Source organism: Alternaria rosae (genome assembly GCF_020736505.1).
Source record: "Alternaria rosae strain MPI-PUGE-AT-0040 chromosome Unknown BKA58scaffold_2, whole genome shotgun sequence".
NCBI lineage: Eukaryota > Fungi > Ascomycota > Dothideomycetes > Pleosporales > Pleosporaceae > Alternaria > Alternaria rosae.
Genome location: NW_025763571.1, coordinates 4,210,187 through 4,229,751, shown reverse-complemented (window position 1 = coordinate 4,229,751; position 19,565 = coordinate 4,210,187). Strand labels below are relative to the sequence as shown.

At 52.7% G+C, this 19,565-nt stretch overlaps 8 protein-coding genes across 8 annotated transcripts; 5 read left to right on the top strand and 3 right to left on the bottom strand.

Moving 5' to 3' along the window:
- The first annotated feature begins 515 nt into the window (after nucleotides 1–515).
- Nucleotides 516–3,078, top strand: BKA58DRAFT_108232 (Cupredoxin). The gene is made up of 2 exons (XM_046163871.1): nucleotides 516–1,345; nucleotides 1,398–3,078. Exons 1-2 carry the CDS (start codon nucleotides 919–921, stop codon nucleotides 2,840–2,842), a joined length of 1,872 nt encoding a protein of 623 aa, XP_046029844.1. The 5' UTR covers nucleotides 516–918; the 3' UTR covers nucleotides 2,843–3,078.
- Nucleotides 3,079–3,142: 64 nt separating this feature from the next.
- Nucleotides 3,143–3,511, bottom strand: BKA58DRAFT_436707 (uncharacterized protein; the record flags this gene model as incomplete). Its single annotated transcript, XM_046173431.1, has 1 exon — nucleotides 3,143–3,511. The coding sequence occupies one exon, from the start codon at nucleotides 3,509–3,511 to the stop codon at nucleotides 3,143–3,145; it is 369 nt and encodes a 122-aa protein (XP_046029843.1).
- A 1,406-nt stretch (nucleotides 3,512–4,917) lies between these two features.
- On the top strand, nucleotides 4,918–6,263 carry BKA58DRAFT_355604 (cell division control protein 16). The gene is made up of 3 exons (XM_046168646.1): nucleotides 4,918–5,119; nucleotides 5,215–5,972; nucleotides 6,021–6,263. The coding sequence occupies exons 1-3, from the start codon at nucleotides 5,000–5,002 to the stop codon at nucleotides 6,142–6,144; spliced, it is 1,002 nt and encodes a 333-aa protein (XP_046029842.1). The 5' UTR covers nucleotides 4,918–4,999; the 3' UTR covers nucleotides 6,145–6,263.
- BKA58DRAFT_378461 (uncharacterized protein) lies at nucleotides 6,264–8,552 on the bottom strand. Its single transcript, XM_046169695.1, has 2 exons — nucleotides 7,960–8,552; nucleotides 6,264–7,532 (listed from the first exon to the last, which is right to left on the bottom strand). Exons 1-2 carry the CDS (start codon nucleotides 8,307–8,309, stop codon nucleotides 6,356–6,358), a joined length of 1,527 nt encoding a protein of 508 aa, XP_046029841.1. The 5' UTR covers nucleotides 8,310–8,552; the 3' UTR covers nucleotides 6,264–6,355.
- Nucleotides 8,553–10,641, top strand: BKA58DRAFT_418406 (ATP-dependent RNA helicase eIF4A). The gene is made up of 4 exons (XM_046172670.1): nucleotides 8,553–8,803; nucleotides 8,928–9,071; nucleotides 9,128–10,129; nucleotides 10,184–10,641. The coding sequence occupies exons 1-4, from the start codon at nucleotides 8,770–8,772 to the stop codon at nucleotides 10,192–10,194; spliced, it is 1,191 nt and encodes a 396-aa protein (XP_046029840.1). The 5' UTR covers nucleotides 8,553–8,769; the 3' UTR covers nucleotides 10,195–10,641.
- A 152-nt stretch (nucleotides 10,642–10,793) lies between these two features.
- On the top strand, nucleotides 10,794–12,001 carry BKA58DRAFT_308589 (uncharacterized protein; the record flags this gene model as incomplete). Its single annotated transcript, XM_046167211.1, has 3 exons — nucleotides 10,794–10,904; nucleotides 10,978–11,161; nucleotides 11,217–12,001. 3 exons carry the CDS (start codon nucleotides 10,794–10,796, stop codon nucleotides 11,999–12,001), a joined length of 1,080 nt encoding a protein of 359 aa, XP_046029839.1.
- A 2,101-nt stretch (nucleotides 12,002–14,102) lies between these two features.
- Nucleotides 14,103–16,644, top strand: BKA58DRAFT_108149 (voltage-dependent anion channel-domain-containing protein). The gene is made up of 2 exons (XM_046163870.1): nucleotides 14,103–16,066; nucleotides 16,118–16,644. Exons 1-2 carry the CDS (start codon nucleotides 14,516–14,518, stop codon nucleotides 16,364–16,366), a joined length of 1,800 nt encoding a protein of 599 aa, XP_046029838.1. The 5' UTR covers nucleotides 14,103–14,515; the 3' UTR covers nucleotides 16,367–16,644.
- Nucleotides 16,645–17,976: 1,332 nt separating this feature from the next.
- Nucleotides 17,977–19,314, bottom strand: BKA58DRAFT_409349 (kinase-like domain-containing protein; the record flags this gene model as incomplete). The annotated part of the gene is made up of 3 exons (XM_046172146.1): nucleotides 17,977–18,138; nucleotides 18,256–18,921; nucleotides 18,982–19,314. 3 exons carry the CDS (start codon nucleotides 19,312–19,314, stop codon nucleotides 17,977–17,979), a joined length of 1,161 nt encoding a protein of 386 aa, XP_046029837.1.
- Nucleotides 19,315–19,565: the final 251 nt, after the last annotated feature.

Genomic DNA, 19,565 nt, shown 5'->3' with positions numbered 1-19,565 from the left:
CCGACTGGGCTCCCAAACAAGCCTGGCCAAGTTGACCGGTCTCTCGCGTGCCACGATGCACTAGCATTAGTGCATCACAGCTCACACGCTGGCAACAATGTTCAGCCCTAGCAGGGCGAGACTGCTATGAAAGTTTTCATGGAGGGTCTGAATCGTGTTGACCGCTCGTACCCAGCCGTCGTCTAGGCATGTAGAATGCCAACCGTAGACGAGGATCTTCCTACCTACACCTTTCCGAGTTGAGACTGTCGGTCTTCCCGAAACAGACTCTGCAACTTTTTCGTTGTTCACTTGGCCTACTGGTATCGGTCACGTGTTCGTGGAGAAGAGCAGGGAATACCTGGGGTTCTCGTGGTCGAGAAGATCCAGGTGAGTCAAAATTGAGTTCAGCATCATGTACTCGTGCACGATTCGGAGATTCTGGTCGAAATCATTCCGCACTTTTCAATGGAGTAATCACTCATGGTCTTCCTTCAACATGGTCTAGTCGTCCTACTGGCCGCCAAGTCTCATCAGCTTTCGCTCATCTCCTAGCTCTTGCTTATACCAAGCCTTTCAAGCCATGTCTAGGCATTGATCCCATATTCTCGGCCTTTCCAGGCAGCGGCTTGAAGCAGACTGCGATACGATGAATGTCGACACACTCAGACGACAGTAGCGAGAACGCCGAATGGCGTCTCATGCCGGCCCTAGACTTCACATCCCATGTTTGTGAGAATATACTTGCGACGATAAGGGATGGTGGGGTCTGCGGTATGGCTGAATACTTTGAAGTAGGCGTATTCGAGACCTTTTAGCTCATGTTTACCATGAGGTATGGATGTATAAAGTGTTCCAAGACGCCTGTGTACAACAGAGCATCAGCTTGATTCAATCATATCCGCTCATCTCCCGACCTTCATCCGCCTTCACTACGCCATGAAGAACTATCTTTCCATCGGAGTCACAGCCCTCTTGGCATCACAAGCACTTGCTGGCGACGACGATTGGCTGAGCCCAGTCTACAAGCAGATATTCCAGAACCCGCTTCCTATCCCCCAGGATAAGGCCAAATCATACACCTACCGAAACGAGACCACAGGGAATGAGATTGATTTCTACGAGGTCGATGTGAAGCCATTCACACAGCAAGTCTACCCTGGGCTGAAGCCGGCTAACCTTGTTGGGTACGATGGAGTATCACCTGGGCCTACTTTCCGCATGACCAAAGGTCGTGAAGCCATTGTTCGTTTCAAGAATCACGGCCCCAAAGATCTTTCAGTGCATCTTCATGGTTCCTATAGCCGAGCACCTTTCGATGGATGGGCTGAGGACACTACCAAGAACGGTCAATACAAAGACTACTGTGAGTACCGGCTGTCACTAGCATTATACCACATGAACGCTAATGATTATAGACTACCCTAACAAGCAGAGTGCGCGGACTTTGTGGTACCACGACCATGCAATTCATCATACTGCGGAGAACGCCTACTTCGGACAAGCGGGCTTCTACATTCTCCATGACCCTGCTGAGGATGGATTAGGGCTTCCTTCGGGCTCATACGATGTACCTCTGGCACTGGCCTCAAAGCAGTACAACAGTGACGGCACGCTTTTTGATCCGGCAAGCGAGACCGTTTCCCTCTGGGGCGATGTCATCCACGTCAACGGTCAACCATGGCCTTACCTGAAGGTGGAGCCACGCAAGTACCGCTTCAGGGTGCTCAACACAGCCATCAGCCGTGCCTTCAAGCTCACTCTCGAGGACCCTGCTGCTAAAAAGGTTCCGTTTCATGTCATCGCCGCAGACACTGGTCTCATGTCCAAGCCTGTGCAAACCGACAACCTCGAGATCTCAATGGCTGAACGCTGGGAGATCGTCGTCGACTTCAGCACATACGCCGGAAAGAACGTAACGATGAAGAATGCCCGCGACGTGCAAGCAGACGAGGACTACAACAGCACTGACAAGGTTATGCGATTCGTTGTCGGTTCCTCCGTCTCTAGCACAGCCGGCAACGGCGCTCTGCCAGGCTCTCTCCGCACAGTCCCGTTCCCACCGAAGAAGAGTGGTATCGATAGGAGCTTCAAGTTCGGACGCACCAACGGCCAATGGACAGTCAACGGCGTCACCTTTGCCGACGTCAACAACCGCATCCTCGCAAAGCCTCAGCGCGGCGCTGTCGAGGTCTGGGAGCTTGAGAACTCATCCGGCGGCTGGAGCCATCCCGTTCATATCCATCTCGTCGACTTCCAGATCCTGAGCCGCACCGGAGGTAAACGAAGCGTTCTGCCCTATGAACGAGAAGCTTTAAAGGACGTCGTCTTGCTTGGTACCAACGAAAAGGTTACAGTTATTGCTCGTTACGCCCCATACGATGGTGTATACATGTTCCACTGCCACAACCTCATCCACGAGGACCATGACATGATGGCTGCTTTCAACGTCACCAGCCTTGCCAACTTCGGCTACCCCGAGACAACCAAGTTCATCGACCCGATGGAGGAGAAGTACCGCTCCAAGGATATCAACGACCACGACGACGAGAGGGAGCACATCTATGAGAAGTGCGCTGAGCTTGAGGCTCTGGAGGCTTACACTGAACCTGAGAAGGTTGAAGAGGCGCTTGTGGAGTACTGGGCCAATGGAGGAAAGGGACCTAGCACGCTAGTCACCAGCACTCGACCAGCTTCTTCTTCATCCTCATCCTCTTCGTCTGCTACGGGCACGGTTGCTTCGTCTACGGCATCGCAGACAAACACTTCCTCTCCGACAATAACTTCAGCACCCAAAACGACTAGTACAAGTACGAAGACGGATGACAAGAAGACGTCGACATCGTCCACAAGGAGAAGATAGAAGAATTTCGAAGGTTTCATGGCGTTGCTTTTCTTTTTGTATACAATATTCCAAGGCGTTCTAGAGGCTGGTGGGACACATATCATGACGACACGACATTCCTTAGATAACGAGATCATTTCAACGATATTCTCTCCTTCACTGCACTCGCACTCTCAGCCTGCTGGTGTGAACATGTGGCCCACGTAGAAACAGTGCGACTGAAACAATCGAAAGATGCATGCTCGGCGCTGCCCTTGTCAACGACCACTAGCTTATGACTTTGGCGAAGGAAGTTGTCGATAAGCCTACACAAGGCTATCAGTAGCAACCCTCCAGAGCTCTGCTCACGATTGCACTCAAACCCCGTCGAGCGTGGAACCTGGAGACGGCGTTGAACATCCTACTCTCCTCTTTACTCCCGCCAAAGTCCCAATCCTTGTACAAATTCTCAGCAGCAGCAGGCCCCAGATTGTTTGAGTCAATGTCCTGCTCAGGGTGTCCGAATATGTCGCGGCCACTGAAAAAGTTCACTGCACTCCAATACTCGCCGATCTGGGGTTCTCTTTCTGTATTGACTAGATTCGCAATGCAGACATCGCCGGCCCAGGTCTTTTCGCCTAGCGTGGTTTTTACGGGACGCAGGTAATACTTTTGCATAACGTTGTAGACTTCGCGGAGCTGGTCCATTCTCTTCACTGGGAGACTTGGCTGTCGTTGGCGCAGCTTGATCTCGTTGGAGGTCAGGGTCAGAATTCGACAAACAACAGTTAAAGCCAAGATATGGAGATTGTTTTATCCTTTTAGGTCTTTCTCGAAAACTGGGTCTTTCCAAAACATGTCCAAGATGTCCCAGAGGATGTCGCTGCAGGAGAGGACAAGCTTCGGGGTGCGGAAGTTGAGATTGACGGCATCCGCCTCGCGCCATAGCATCATGGACCGCAAGGTCGGAACAGGGTCCCATATCTTGTCGCATTCGTGGAAATAGAGCCTATGGTACGTCCTTCCCTTGGGAGTGACCGCGTCAACTGGCCAGTTGAACAGCCGTATTCGCTCATGTTCTCGCTTTTTATCGCCGAAACTGTTCAAAAACCGACGGGTCGATTCATCGACTTCCTATGGAGTTAACGGATATTCGCGCAGATTAAAGCGATCTTCTAACACAGGGTCTAAATTAGAAGGACTCTGGATGAATCTGCTTCGCATAAGGCGTTTCCCAATCTGGCTGATCGTACGGTACGAGTGGCCTTTGATTGCATCAGTTATGCCGTACTGAATAAGTTCCCGCTGTCTCTTAGCATTCGTAATGTCCTGCGGTATTTTTCCATAGAAGAATCGTTCTAGGTCCTGTCGTTGCACGAAGAACTCCAGATCGGGGGAGTGCGGAGCACCAGAAAGCAGGTTGCGACAGATGAATCGTTCGACATGGTCCTCATCCCCAAGTTTCTCTGGACAGAGCGACCGAAGAAGAAGCAAAACCGGTAGGCACCAGACGGGAAAATTATGCGCTGGGCACTGAGGCGGACGTGAAAGACTTTGGTCGAACTCGCAGCTCTTGAGCCCGAACCAAGATTGTGCGTATAAACGATGGTATAGGTGTCTTCTGGGGACTGTCCACGATGCATTGAGCCATTGGCTCAAAGCCACGTTCGCAAACTTTATGGTTATAAGAGTCGTTGGGAGGCGTCAGCACAAAACCGCATTTCCGGGAAGCTTTCAAAAGATATCCAGCAATGTACTTGGTGTCGCGCTTGTACTCGCTGCGATTGTACTCAGCTTCTCGTGGCAAAAACATGTTGGCAGTTGCTGCCAATGTAAGTAAGATGAGAGCGCAGTGGAATAACTAAATGTTACTGTGGGTGTTCTGTGGGTGTTCACAGTTCGTCGCTACCCGTTTTTCCAAGGTTGTGGATGACACAAATGAAATAGAATGGTACAAGTAGCAACCACAAGGACGGGTTCCTAACTCTCAACGAACTAAGAAACAAGAAACTTATACCAAATGTAGATGCAATGTATGCATTGAGGATAGTGTAGTGAACGTCTTCGGATGACGCGGGTCCGCGGCGAGGATTCCAGGGCCAATGCCAAGGCGTCAGTGCAGACCGCCATGCGGAGACCCCAACCAGAGTTTCGAATTGTGAACGAATCCAACCCCTTCATAGCCAATCTACCAAAATGACGAACCTAGATATGCTGCTGCTCAAAGGAGCATCTGCGAGTAATCCAGAGGAAGGTCTCCAAGAATTGCGATACACGATCTTGACCCAGGGCATTCCCGCCAACAGCGAGGGCATGGTATGTTCTCCACACTATCCCATACGATCACATTGCGCATGGGCGCAATCTAGAATCGCTCAATGATCTCTGGATACTAATTTATACTGATTCAGTCCGAGCTGCGCATATACATCTGGCTCATCCTGCTCAACGCGCCTCCCCTCCGCACCGACGTGTACCTCGATCTCGTCCGTCAAGGCGCCTCTCCCGCGCACGCCAAAATCCAAAACGACACTTTCCGCACGTTTCAAGGCGATCCCCTCTTCCGACGACGCGTCACCCAGAATAGCATTACACGTGTGCTCAACGCTGTCGCGTGGAGGCTCAACGATGCGCACGAAGCACGCGTCAATGGCTGGCAGTCCCCACCAACACTATCCGAGTTCGGCGGTAGTCCAGATACCTCGATGATGTCGCGGCATTCTCTCACTGCGGGTACTCGTACGGAGGCGTCGACTACGAACGATGCAGAGCAGATTGGGTATGTGCAGGGCATGAATGTGCTGTGCGGACCGTTTCTGTACGCGGCGAGGAGTGAAGTCGAGGCTTTCACGGGCTTCGAACGGCTCATTACATACGAGTGTCCGGGCTATGTGAGGGGATCGATGGAGGGTGTGCACAAAGGTCTCGCGTTGGTGGATAGGGTCCTAGAGGTGGTCGACCCTAAGCTGTACGGTCATCTCATGGCACACCATATGGAAGCTAAGATCTACGCTTTCGCATCCGTACTCACAATGTGCGCATGTACACCGCCGCTGCCCGAGGTCTTACAGCTATGGGACTTCCTCTTCGCGTACGGACCACATCTGAACATTCTGTGTATTGTGGCTCAGTTGGTTCTGATTCGAGGGGATATCTTGAACAGCCCAAGGTGAGTACGCTCTACAGACACATTCGTATCAAACTGACCTGTCCATAGCCCCAATACGATTCTACGTAATCTGCCTGGTCTGAACGCTCAGAAAATTGTCGCTGTGGCTATGAGCTTTGCCAGCAAGATACCTGAGGACATGTACGCTGAGATCATCAACCACGCAAAGTGAGCGTGAGCAAAACAGGGAGGATAAGATATGACGCTGCGGTTATGATGTACGATACGACTTAACGATTAGATGATACCCACGAGAGATGGCTTGCAAATAGCAATGTATGAATGTTACGATTAGAACCCAATTCCTCTAGCTGTGGAGCTGCTGGGCACTGTGTGTATGCGAGTAAAATATGGGATGGCTGTTGCTCCGAGCACTACAACCTTCACGGAATATCAGCATCATCGTCATCCCCACCAAAGCCAAAGCTAAACCCTCCGACTTCTTCCTCCTCGTCTCCCTTCGTCAGCTGCTCCCACTTGCCTTTTCCCTTCTTCCCCTTCTTTTCCAACTCCGCGAGGCCCTCCTCCAGCAACTCGGGATGCTGTTCCTGCAGCCTTTCGACGAAGAGCTCGTATGCGCGATCACAAACATCCTCCTTGAACCCACTCACTTCCCCACGTTGGTCACGCAGAAAACCTAGTACATCAGGCAATTTCTTCCGGGGTACAAAGTTTTGCGTCAGAGCAAGGCTGTCTTCGAGATTAAGTACTAGGTGGAACCAGCCGGACGGTACGTGAAGTACTTCGCCAGCATAACAGATGCCCTCTTTGCAGCCAGGTGTTTGACGTGCAAGTTCATGGAAAGTGAGCATGTACTCTGCGATACTGAGCGGAGAGGTGATTTCGGATTGATCGTCGCTGACGATGACACCGGGTGGAGGTTCGATGCCTGGGCCGGCGGGGAACATGAGCCAGTACTTGCTGCCTGTCAATACTGCGTTCCACGCTGAAGTTGCGTTCGGATCTTTGTGGAACGTAGAGCCGCTGCGTTTGGGACCCATGATCATCCATCGGCAGTCCGGTCGGTGTTCGCCTAGGACACTGAAGAGATCGTCGCCGAAACATGTTGGACTCCAGTATGCGGCTTCCTTGGAATGTGGTACCGCTGTGATGTCTACGCCGGTCTTCTCGGCGAATGCACGATCGAAGAGGTACAGGGGCGACTCATCGGCGTTGTCATGCATGTAGGACATATACTTCTTCATGGGCCAGTCTACTGCCTCTGCGCGGAATTTTGTTTCTGGAAATTTCTCCAGGAGGTATTCTGGTGTCCAGGTACCGTATACGGGCCATTGCTTGACAGGTGTAGTGAGCACAAATGGCTTGTCTACCCAGGTTTCGGCATATTCTTCGTAAGTCAGATCTGATAGTCGAGCTACCTCATTGTGTTTTGGGATGTTGGCCGCGTAGGAATTCAGTGGCGTGTGGGCGCACTGGAATGGCCGATAAAGAGTGTCTGAGAAGAGGTTGGTGCATGGTATGGACGTGACGTGCTCCCTGGGGATCTTGAGGTAGGTTGCTCGCCATGTTCCACGCCACTCAAAGTCTTCAGCCGGGGAGCTGTGGGATTGTTAGCTTTTGTTTGCAGAGAAGTTGCGATGTTTGATATTCTCAACGCAAGCAAACGAGCGATGCATATTGAACCCGGTACAAAGCAGAAAGAATGCTCTATTCTGCTATGGAGATACATTTTCGTATATACCACGAATTAATGCATACTCAAATCAAGCAATAATCTACGACCTGATCCTGGGAGCAATCTGCAACGCCCTGAATTGATCTTGTGTCCTGCACCTCCACGGCCGGGGCGCCGTCAGGCGTGCAGGCACAGTCATACCGATCCAAGAGAGTTTACAAGGAACGCCTTCCTTCGCATACACCGCCTGACTGAACACATGACTGGAAGATGACTGGAAGTGTAGGAATGACTGTATAGGAATAAAGATGGAGGATGCAAAATGTTGTGTGTAGCAACTGTGGTACTCACCTTACGAACAAGGCCCGCCATAATTCGTCCAACCTAGTAAAGGCATACAGAGCGCGGCACGTACTCCCCAAGCGTATCAGGACGTCGGCTTCGAATGACTCAAAGATGTGGCTCAATAATTCATCGGGTAAGCTGGCGAATAGTCCGCATCTCGATTTGATATTCTCGGACGCAGTATATGCATTGCCGGCTGGCTTGATACCCAGGTGATGCGAGGGGACTGCGATTGCCGCCGCCGCCACATCATCGTCGTCGCTCTCGACTTCTGTCGCCACAGAAGTCTTGACTCTTTTCGAAGGTCGTGATTCGACAGTGGCGATGCCGGGGTGGTCCAGGATGCCTGGCGCCATGTCAAAGATGGACAGGGCACGATGCTTGGTGTTTGCTCAACACAGACGTTTCCACGGCTGCAAATAAACTAGGAGGCAAACCAAGGGTGAGTAAGAAGAGTCATAGGCTGACACTGGAACGAGCCAGTGGAAGTGAAGGCGGACCTAGGTGGGAGCCGTGGGCGCATTTGAACTAGCGTGCTTTTGGCACTAGCACACTGCTGAGATTTTTTGTGGCCGACCTCTTAAGCCAAAAAGCGCCCACCTTCTCTGTCCCTCCATCACCAAATCCACCACACAACCAATACACACACTACCCTAGATACCCATTTGATTCTCTTGCAGAGGATCTGGTATCTAGTTTTTACTACACAACTTTTACACACGCGGCGGCATCCAGAGGATCCTCCGCTTTAACCCCGCCACGAGCAACACTTCGACTACGGTCCCGCACCAGTAGTCGCTCCTCCCAGTCGCAATCATGGCTGACAAAGGTCTTGAGGACGTGCCCGAGGGTGAGTTCTTCTCCGAGTGCTGTCCCCCCGCTCCTCGAAACTGCGCACCCCGCAGTGCGAGGGCGGCGGCGACGATAGCCTCACCTGCAAACAATTCTGCGAGCCTAGGCTAACCCACGCGCAGGTCAGATCGAGTCCAACTACGATGAGATCACCGACTCGTTCGACAACATGAACCTGAAGGCTGAGCTCCTCCGTGGAGTCTACGCCTACGGTTTCGAGCGCCCCTCTGCTATCCAGCAGCGCGCCATCATGCCCGTCATCAAGGGTACGTTTGCCCACCCCCACCACCGCACAACCCAACAAGCGACTGACATATTTTAGGCAACGATGTTATCGCCCAGGCCCAGTCCGGTACCGGTAAGACGGCTACCTTCTCCATCTCTACTCTCCAGAAGATCGACTCCAACGTCAAGGCCTGCCAGGCGCTGATCCTCGCCCCCACCCGTGAGCTCGCTCAGCAGATTCAGAAGGTCGTTGTCGCCATCGGTGACTTCATGGACGTCCAGTGCCACGCCTGCATTGGCGGTACCAGCGTCCGTGACGACATGAAGGCCCTCCAGGACGGCCCCCAGGTCGTTGTTGGCACTCCCGGCCGTGTCCACGACATGATCCAGCGTCGTGTCCTAAAGACCGACCACATGAAGATGTTCGTCCTCGACGAGGCCGATGAGATGTTGTCTCGCGGTTTCACCGAGCAGATCTACGACATCTTCCAGCTGCTCCCTCAGTCCACCCAGGTCGTTCTCCTCTCCGCCACCATGCCCCAGGACGTTCTCGAGGTCACCACCAAGTTCATGCGCGACCCCGTCCGTATCCTCGTCAAGAAGGACGAGCTTACCCTCGAAGGTATCAAGCAGTTCTACATTGCTGTCGAGAAGGAGGACTGGAAGCTCGATACTCTGTCCGACTTGTACGAGACCGTTACCATCACTCAAGCTGTCATCTTCTGCAACACCCGCAGGAAGGTCGATTGGCTCACCGACAAGCTCACTGCCCGTGACTTCACGGTCTCGGCCATGCACGGTGACATGGACCAGGCCCAGCGTGATGTCATCATGAAGGAGTTCCGTTCCGGATCTTCTCGTGTCCTCATTGCCACTGACCTTCTGGCCCGTGGTATCGATGTCCAGCAGGTCTCCCTGGTCATCAACTACGACTTGCCCGCCAACCGCGAGAACTACATCCACCGCATCGGTCGTGGTGGACGTTTCGGACGTAAGGGTGTTGCCATCAACTTCGTCACCGCCGACGATGTCCGCATGATGCGCGAAATCGAGCAGTTCTACAGCACACAGATCGAGGAGATGCCCATGAACGTGGCTGGTAAGTGTTTAATCAATCTTTGTACCTCAAGCCTGATTGCTAACGTCTTGACAGACCTCATCTAAGAAGTGGTGCTCTGCTATCTTCTCATCGCCGCCTCACTCTGCCCACTAACGCTTCAGCGGTGCATTGGATAGAGGCGGTGGTCTTCTAATACGAGCTCCCTGCACGGCCAGGGGTGCTCTCTGTTTGGTCCGGTTCAAAAGTGGTTCGAGGTAGGACGAGTAATCGTCTATACATCGCGGCATCTTGGCGTTGGTCTCTCATGTGCGAAATGATTTCCCTAAAAGAATGTCTGCATATGATAGACTTACGGTGCGTAGTTGACGGATGGGTCCTGTTTTGCAATTTCATGCTACTTTCCTATGTCCTCAAGGATCTGCTGCACGTCGTCAACGCATGCTCACGCGGTGGGATATGTAGCACTTCACCATGGCCACGCATGTCGATGATAACGATCGGGAGTTTCCTTTCATATAGAGATGCGATTCAATTGCATGGAAGTTACTTAACTTGCTGTTTGCCATACTACTCAGTGATATGACGATTGTCTATGTCGACTAACCGCTGACGTTACCATCTCCACATGGCATCTATTTAAGGTGCGGGAGATTCTGGGGCTGCCACGAGGCTCTTGCATGCCGCCTATCGATAACCTCGGTCCATGACCCCACTGAGCTTCACGCTCCCGACGCACGCGCATCTCATGAGACCGACAACATGGCTCGCCCAAAGCAAAGCCATTGCGACAATGGCGCTTTCCCCAAGATCTGTTGTAAGTCGGTAGTATTCTCATCCTATACGATTGCGCTCCAAAAGGCCCTGCATCATGCTAACACGCTCAACAGCGCGCATTGGACCGACTCCGAACATACTCTCCTCCGCCGACGCAATGGTATAATTGCCCCCTTACGAGACGCGCGGCGGTCCTCATATTGCTCTTTCCGGACCGGCATGGCGAGCTCAAGGTGGTCCTCACGATGCGCAGCGCGCAGTTACGCAACTATGCGGGACAGGCTGCGCTGCCCGGAGGTACTGGATCACACACTCAGAGACCGAGTTGGACGTGCATGCTGACACGGTTCAGGCAAAGCAGATACACTCGAAGAGTCCCCGTGGGACGTTGCACGACGCGAAGCGGACGAAGAGATCGGGTTGCCTATGAATGAGGAGAAGCTTCGAGGATTCACTGTGGAGCACCTTTGCGAACTCCCTGCAAATCTCGCAAAGACTGAGCTTGGAGTACGGCCTTGTGTCGCATTCCTGCGTCCGGCAGAGACATCCTCCGACGTGCCCACGTCCTCTGACACGAACAGTCTCTCTGTAGAAGAGAGGCTCATGCCGCGACTTGATCCTAGGGAAGTCGCAGCGGTCTTCACGGCGCCGTTTCACAACTTCCTGCGCAAAGGGTGGGAGGGCGAAGGCCCGCCGCCAGTGCAGAAAGACGGTAGACCCGAAAAGTGGTATCGAGGCTCTTGGACAGACTGGCACGAGTCACGCTGGCGAATGCACAATTTCTACATGCCGCGACCTCCTCCACCTCCGACACTACTACGTAGTTCCTCGCGGTCCTCTCCGCCATCCACACCAGAACCTTCGTCGCATCAAACTTTACCAGATGGAGATGACCCTCGTCCGGAGCCAAGCGCAATCGACAGCCTTACCACGTTCAGAGTTTTTGGTATGACGGCAAGAATACTAGTCGATGCGGCCCGAGTAGCATATGGCGAAGAGCCAGAGTTTGAGCACAACAGCCATCACGGCGATGAGGAGATGATAGGGAGGTTGCTGAAGATGGGTAGGCTCAGTGAAGTGAGGAGGGAAGGCGAGGTACTTACGCGCGAGCTACTGAAAGAAGCCAGTAAGATATAAAAGATCAGAGAGGGTGAAGTCAACCAGACAATACTACCGTTGTACGCCACGTTGCCTCACATGTTACGGGGGAGCCATGGTATAGGCAACCGCTACACTTTAACACTGACATGAAGTACCCACACTCTTCATTTATGCCTGTTTTGTCTTTTGAAGCCAAGGTCGCCATGTGGGCCTCGCCACCTGCTTTCAAAGATACGAGGCGACAAGGCACGTTGGGCGTAGGGAAGGGTACCCAAGCACAGCTGCACGATCCATCTGTGATACGATAAGATTCTAGACATGGGCATCGTCGGGAACGGTGATGACATAGTATTACCACGGTGCTTCGGGTGATCTCGGGCATTTTCTTCTCAACCCGAGACCTCAGCGGCGTTACTTCAATGAGAGGATTCTACAGCACATGCGAAAGCCAACCACACCAAGAAGCACTTCTATGCATGAAACTGCGCCTCTGCAGCATAGCTGTCGGAAAAGCAATCAGTGAACAACGCCTTTAAACGCTGCGAAATTAGGAGCCAGCGTAATTTCTGTACAACCAGTGACGACACAGATGCATCTGCTCGGCGAACTCTTGTCTCTTCCGCAGTGCTCCGCGACGCGCCGTCCTGTCCGCCCGCGAGCAACGGAGTGCATTTTGTGATCATAGCGATGTTGACATGTGAAAAGCACAACGATGGTCCTTGGCAGTGCACGGCGCAGCCCGCTTTTTAGCGTTCAGCCTCATGCCCAGGTGTAGATCATCATCATCCGGCAGCTCTTGCCCCGTTGACCATCTTCACATGCCCTTGTTCCTTCCTTGTCTCCGATCATTCATAATTTGCATCGTCTTTGGGCTCTGCGTGTCATCGGCGCGCGCACTGCCTTGAACACTGGATCACGGTCCGATTGGTCGACTCAAGTCGGATTTGAAAAAGACGTTGAATGCACCGCCCACGCCCAGAGAGCAACTCATCATTACAGACCCACCGTACGCGACGCAGTGCGTGTTAACCACTCATAACGAAGACAAGCCGGAGTGGAATTTTGCAGGTCTACATCTAATTGACTACTACTCACCCTCCACGAGCAACTTCCGGGCTTGTACGCGCTCACCTCGCGGCGGCATCAACTATATGGGCAGGCTTCTGGAACGCACGTGGGGACTCGGCGCTTTTTCAAGAATGACGATAAGTCAAGATAGGCTTTTTTGCCTAAGGCTTAGCCTTGGCCGAAGCAGAGTCAAACACCAGAGTGGATCTGGGCGAGGTTTCTGGCATTGTTGAGACGACTTCGAGCTTCTACCCGATGATCTTGGCCCGACAAGCGCTTCGCACACACGCAAGCAATCAGAGCCGCCAGTGTCAAACTTCCCTCAACCTTATTTGCGTTCTAGTATGCGGCTGTGGCTTCATCGGGCTGCGAAACGGTGCCCCTTGTTTTGTTGCGTCTTGCGCGGGATGCTTGGCAGCGAAGCCGACGCAACGGGCTCCGCTTTAAGCGTTTCGTCATCCGTTTCGACGCCCCTTTTTGGCACCACGAATCACCGTTCCTCGACAGCTTGAGCCGCATTTTATTTTCTGGCTGCCCAGTCCATGTTCCGCGCTTAGCATGCCCTAGTCAAGTCGGAGGAATCCGGACCGCACCATCGCATGGTGATCCAAATTGGAGACCGCCATACCAGCCGCCTAGGGGTTCTCTCAGGTCGAAGGGACTCTCCCTGCATTGCGGCGCGAAGCCGACGCCCGCGTCACAGCTATTCGGTCCTGCTGCCCTGAAAGCGATGCGTCAGGTTCGCTCTAGGGCCAAATATGACAGGTAAGATGTCTTTGTATGACGGACATGAAGTAAGGAAGGATCCCCCAGCACTGTCAATCTGAGTGGACAACTGCAATATGGCGATTACGTGAATGCAGTGCACGAATACTATCCATCATACACTGAGTTATCCACAGGGTACGCAAGCAGCATAGCCACGATGCAGATCAAGGAAGGCGATAAGCATTCGTCTTGAATGTACTAAGCGACGGAAGCTAGCTCAACATCTTGGCGCATCGTGCACTGCCAAGGTGGAGTTACCACTCCTGGAACTAGATGAAGCGAAGACGACTTCAGGTCGTTATCTAGAAGCACGTGCGTTGGCCGCTGCCCGGAGCTTATTCGACGCTTTGATGTGGATACCAGGAGGATGTACGCAACACATCCTCCTCGCCAAGCACTCTGAGATCCCACCATGACTCCGTGGAGCTTCATTGACTAGCTGCCAGAGCTATTTGCGCTAGATTGGCACGCAGTTCGAAACAGGACCGATACCAGAAAGGCAGACCCATGTTGATCCCGCTCGGCGCGTGTTAATACAGTGGTCTATTCCCGAGCATCGCCTCTTGGGTTTCTATCAAATTGCCCCGTGCAGGTCAATACTTGTCCCTATTGCGCGTTTTGTGGTCATAGTTTCTTTGGTTTCTTTCCTTTATCTCCCGTCTATTCCGTCTCTTAGTCTCTACGGTGCAGGACACCTATTCTCTCATTTCAGCAATGGATACTCGCTACCAACCAGAAGGCCTGTCCTTTGGCACAAAAGACACCTTCAGCCCTAATTTCGAGAACAACGGACAATTCCCTCTCCCACCAAACCAGCAACAACCTCAGTATGCACCTCCACCTCAGCCTCAGCATATGAATCAGCAGTACGGTCTGCCTTCCGGACCTCGTATGCAAACTCCTCAGCAGCAAGGGCAGTATGGTCTACCATCTGGACCCCGTCAACATTCTCCTCAAACAAGTCGGGATGTGAACAACTACTCCCGTCTGTCCAACCCTCAGCAGCAACAGCAAATGCCAGAGCAACAACAACAGCTACCGCCAAACCAATACCAGCCGCAACCCCAGGTCGCATCTCAACAGAACCAGTTCTCATTCGAGTCTGGCGAGACTACTCGCACCAACACATGGGCAGCCAACTCACCGGCAGCAACACCAGCGCCCATGTACGCATCTAACGGAGGAGGCTACTTCCCGGGCCCGGTTGATGCTAACGGATACCGCATCGACACGAAGGAGAGGCAGCCAGAGCCGGAGAACCCTTTCAGAGACCCAGCTCTCCAGTCACCACCTCAGATGGACGAGATCGATCTCGAGAAGCACAAGCATGGCGATGGCCATTCGGAATGGGACAAGCACACCAAGATCCCCGGCAGGAAGGATCCCAACCAGCCATATCTCACTTTCGGACAACGACTCAAGCACTACACATGGGCGAACTACACCCTGACAATGGCTACTGGTGGTCTCGGCACGCTTATCGCCATTCAGCCGCACGCTTTCCCCGGTCTCATCACCATCGGCGCCGTTTTCTACATCCTCAACCTCATGCTGTTCACTGCTGTCACAATGACAATGGTCCTCCGCTTCACCAAGTACGCTGGATCCTTCAAGGAATCCATCAAACACGAACGTGAAGGACTCTTCCTCGGGCCATTCTTCCTATCGATCGCTACAATCATCACCGGAACGCAGAAATACGTCATAGAAGCGTACGAAGAGGATCACCCGAATCGTGCGTGGGCAATCACTACTATGGCGGTCGCTTTCTGGGCATACACCTTCATCACTTTCTGCTTGGCTTCCTTCCAATACTCGTTCCTGTTCTGCAGCCACACCTACAAGCTCACCAGCTTCATGCCCTCGTGGCTGCTCCCCATCTTCCCTATCATGCTTGCGGGTACAATCGCCTCGGTCATTGCCAAATCACAGCCCGTATCGTCCAGAATGCCAATCCTGGTTGCCGGACTTGGATGTCAGGGTCTTGGATTCACGGTTGCTATTCTCATGTACGCGCACTACATTGGTCGTCTCATGCAGGTCGGATACCCCGATCGGGAGCATCGAGGAGCCATGTTTATCGCTGTCGGACCGCCTTCTTTCACGTGCTTGGCCCTGATTGGTATGGCCAACGCTCTTCCCGACGACTTCGACTTGCAGGGTGACGGTCTTGTCGACGCGAAGTTGCTCAGGACTCTGGCTCTCATCGTCGCACTCTTCCTTTGGGTATTGGCTATGTGGTTCTTCATGATCACTCTTGTCGCCGTAAGTTCGCCACCATGCCTCGTTCTTTAACGATACTAACATCACTTCCAGGTCATCAACTCGTGGGCTGTCTACTTCCATCTCGGATGGTGGGCCATGGTCTTCCCCAACACCGGATTCGTCATCGCCACTATTTCCATCGGCAACGCGTTGAAAGATGAAACGGTGCTCTTCGTGGGGAACGGCCTCACCATCGCCATCATTACGATGTGGTGCTTCGTCCTATTCAAGCATATCCAGGCCATCTATGTCGCCGACATCATCTACCCCGGCATGGACGAAGATATTGCAGACCACTAAACGCCAAACACAGTAATCTCAGCACCGTCGCTCCCCGCCAGGCGATCCCTGCTTTCGACTTTGCTTTTAACGGCGTTTCTCTTCGGTTTACGTTTCTCTCACTCGTTATACCACCACGCATACGCCTGTCGTGAGTCAAAAGCCTCACGCTCCTTTTATACCCCCAATGTTTCCGCCATCGCTTCTCCGTACCTTCTCCGAAGCCGCCAGCAGGTCTACAGGCTTCTTTCTTTAGACACCACACTCTCCATCCATTCCAACACTAGACCTAGGGCGCGCCAACAGACACTTGTAATGCACACACACACCATCACTCTTTGTACTCCCCGAGTTGTATCCATTTTACTCTATCCATCGGCTTTTGCATAGCGTCGGCGTCATAAAAAATCGGGAAGGGGCAACAGATACCACGGGCAATTCTTTCTTATACATACTTCATTTTCTCGACACGAAGTTTGCGCTGCACTGCACTTTGATGGGGCTGAAGGACGGGACGATAGTGAAATAGCTAAGACCGTTCCGATAGTCGTAGATAGTTCCACAAACAATGTTCGAATGCATGCGCGCGTTTGTTGCTCTTTCCCACCATATTATCGTGTTTTCCTCATCGCTTCCAAGGTTTCCTCCGTTCCCGCCAGCTTCACTACTTCACAGCCAAATTGCGATCGGCCAGCTAACTATCCAGGTAACTTCCCGTCCTCAGGCAACTATCCATCGCTACCTCCACCACCAAAGAAACGTATCCTCACCACATCTTCCGCAACAGTTTGGTTTAGACTTGTCCGCTCCAAGACATCGCACCAAACAATTCTCCTGCCTCCCATACGGCAGATAATACAGTAAATGAAACACCTCAACAGTCTCACATGCTAGTGGCCGCGCCAGCGCGTCCCTCTCCGAATCGCCAGGAAAGCTTGGCTGGCTTGGCGAAATTTCATGCATCTGCACTGGAACACGACGACAGCAGATTCCCGCATTGGCCCGTGCGTTTGGCGCTCTGATAAGCGTTCTTTGGTTTGATGCATGCACGGAAGCCAAGGCGGGCTTGGTAGCGTGGCAGAATGCAGAATGGAATCATGTGCATGTACTTGGTATACGGATTGGGGAGGCGGGATTTGAAGTGAGGATTTGTATGGAAGGGCTTGGGGATGTGTGATCGACGTTGTGATGTGGTCGAGACACGAAAATGAATCGGAAGGGGAATGGGGCTGAGACTTTCTGTGTGGGGTGGCGGAAATGCGTGCATGGGCTTTGGTGCTGCGTGTGCGGTTGCCCTGGGGCAGTCAGTGTGACGGGAGGGTATTCGCATACGTATGCCCGGATAGCAAGCGAAGCGGACTTGGCGAGTAGATACCGCGCGTGGAGACGGGATGATGATGTGGTGGAGTACGTTCTCTGACAGTGCAGTGGAGAGCGAAAGATGGAGTTTTGGGGAGAATTAGATGGGGAAGGTGGAGATGTAGATCAGTGTATGCGTGTTGTATGGTACGCGTGAAGCTGGCGGGCGCTTCAAGCATGTTTGACGCGTAATGTTGTAGCGCGGAAGGTGGGAAGGTGGGAAGGTGGGAATTTGGACGTCATTGACATCGCCCCAAGGGGATTCATCTTCTCTACAGCGTACTCTTGGGCGCTTCTTTGTCCTTCATCGAGCGGACTAGCCGGAGGGCTTCGTTGAGTCCTCGTTTGGTGTTTTCAAAGTAGACGTGGGAGAAGGAACTGCTGGCCTGGCCGCTTATGGTTCGCGCTTGAATGCCGTGGCTTATCACACTTCCCTAATACTTGTGTTAGCTGATGCTGTTCTCTGGATCATCGTCCTCGTATCTGAATGATACGTTCATCCAGTTCTCCGCCACGCGACAACCAAGGAATGATGGAGATCAAAAACTCACCCTCATCAAATGAAAAACCCTCGCAACATCCCACCGATCCTGCCTCGGATCCCACCCCGCCTTCTTTTCATAAACCTCCAATAACTCCTCCATACTCGGCAACCCATTCTGCGCCTGATTCTCCTCATCATACACATCCCCTCCCTGATCATCCCTCACTGTCTGCACCGTCGGCCCCCCAGGAATGCCCACCTTACTAGCCCGATTCCAATACGGACCAGTCACATACACAACATCCATAAGCGGATGTCCCAGCGTACTCAACTCCCAATCTAAGATAGCAATTACGCGTGGTTCAGTAGGATGCAAAATGATGTTGTCGAATTTGTAGTCGCCGTGGATGATACAAGTGCGTTCCTGGGGGAGGTGACTTCGTATGTAGGACACGATTTCGTCGAAATGCGGGTGTGCGCGGCCGAGTTGCTGGCCCGTGGTGATGTCGCGGACCTGAGCTTGCTGGGCTTCGATGCGGGAGAAGGTGTTGCAGTGGCGGGCGTAGAAATTGGTTTTCTTACCAAAGGAGGAGAGGCCGATGGCGTCCGGATCGATGGAGTGAAGCCATGCTAGGGTTGAGATGACGGATTGCCAGGCTGCGCGACGGTCGGAGAGGGGCAGGGTGGACAGATTGGGGTCGGTTATTATACGGCCTTGGATGTATTCCATGACCTGGTGGAGAGGGAGGTGTTAGATGAAATAGGGTCCTTCAAAGGGTAATGTAACACTCACGTAGAAAGCTGTTCCGATGATTGATGCATCCATACATAGACAGAATACTTTTGGAACTGGGAAACCTTCAACTGTTCCGAGTGCTTTCAACACTTTGTACTCTCGATCGACTTGGTGTGCTACAGGCGAAATGATGGTGCCGCTGGGTTTCTTTCGGAGTATGTAGCGCGTGCCAGCGGCATCATCGACATAGTAAGTCGGATTGCTTTGTCCGTATCCGATCTTTGTGGATAGCACGGGCGTCTTCAAATTGGATATCTCTTGCTGCAGGTACTGACCAAGCTTTTGGTCGTCCAGATCATGTTGCGTCTTCTCTTTCTGTGTATTGGCCATTGCGGAGTGTGCTTTTCCGGATTCCTCCAGTTCCAACTATCGCGTCGCATATAAGTAGATACGTAAAACCCATGATGCTGCTAGAGGCGCGCGTTGAGACCGTGGTCGTGTTCGAGTAAGCTGCGTCGATCCAAAGGTTAGCCTCGGGCAATCGCGTGTGAGGGGTTCTGGAAACAAGCTAGTCCTTGCGGGGTGGACTGCGCAGTACAGCAAGATGTGATAACTACCAGCAACATGAACACCGTCAGGGT

Excerpts from the sequence above, each read along its gene's own strand:
- BKA58DRAFT_108232 (XM_046163871.1), top strand. The coding sequence starts at position 919 with ATGAAGAACTATCTTTCCATCGGAGTCACAGCCCTCTTGGCATCACAA. Across the intron at positions 1,346-1,397 it reads CGGTCAATACAAAGACTACT|ACTACCCTAACAAGCAGAGT; the intron begins GTGAGTACCGGC and ends TAATGATTATAG.
- BKA58DRAFT_355604 (XM_046168646.1), top strand. The coding sequence starts at position 5,000 with ATGACGAACCTAGATATGCTGCTGCTCAAAGGAGCATCTGCGAGTAAT. Across the intron at positions 5,120-5,214 it reads CCGCCAACAGCGAGGGCATG|TCCGAGCTGCGCATATACAT; the intron begins GTATGTTCTCCA and ends ATACTGATTCAG. Across the intron at positions 5,973-6,020 it reads GATATCTTGAACAGCCCAAG|CCCCAATACGATTCTACGTA; the intron begins GTGAGTACGCTC and ends ACCTGTCCATAG.
- BKA58DRAFT_378461 (XM_046169695.1), bottom strand. The coding sequence starts at position 8,309 with ATGGCGCCAGGCATCCTGGACCACCCCGGCATCGCCACTGTCGAATCA. Across the intron at positions 7,533-7,959 it reads TGGCGGGCCTTGTTCGTAAG|CTCCCCGGCTGAAGACTTTG; the intron begins GTGAGTACCACA and ends ACAATCCCACAG.
- BKA58DRAFT_418406 (XM_046172670.1), top strand. The coding sequence starts at position 8,770 with ATGGCTGACAAAGGTCTTGAGGACGTGCCCGAGG. Across the intron at positions 8,804-8,927 it reads TCTTGAGGACGTGCCCGAGG|GTCAGATCGAGTCCAACTAC; the intron begins GTGAGTTCTTCT and ends ACCCACGCGCAG. Across the intron at positions 9,072-9,127 it reads CATCATGCCCGTCATCAAGG|GCAACGATGTTATCGCCCAG; the intron begins GTACGTTTGCCC and ends GACATATTTTAG.
- BKA58DRAFT_108149 (XM_046163870.1), top strand. The coding sequence starts at position 14,516 with ATGGATACTCGCTACCAACCAGAAGGCCTGTCCTTTGGCACAAAAGAC. Across the intron at positions 16,067-16,117 it reads TCATGATCACTCTTGTCGCC|GTCATCAACTCGTGGGCTGT; the intron begins GTAAGTTCGCCA and ends CATCACTTCCAG.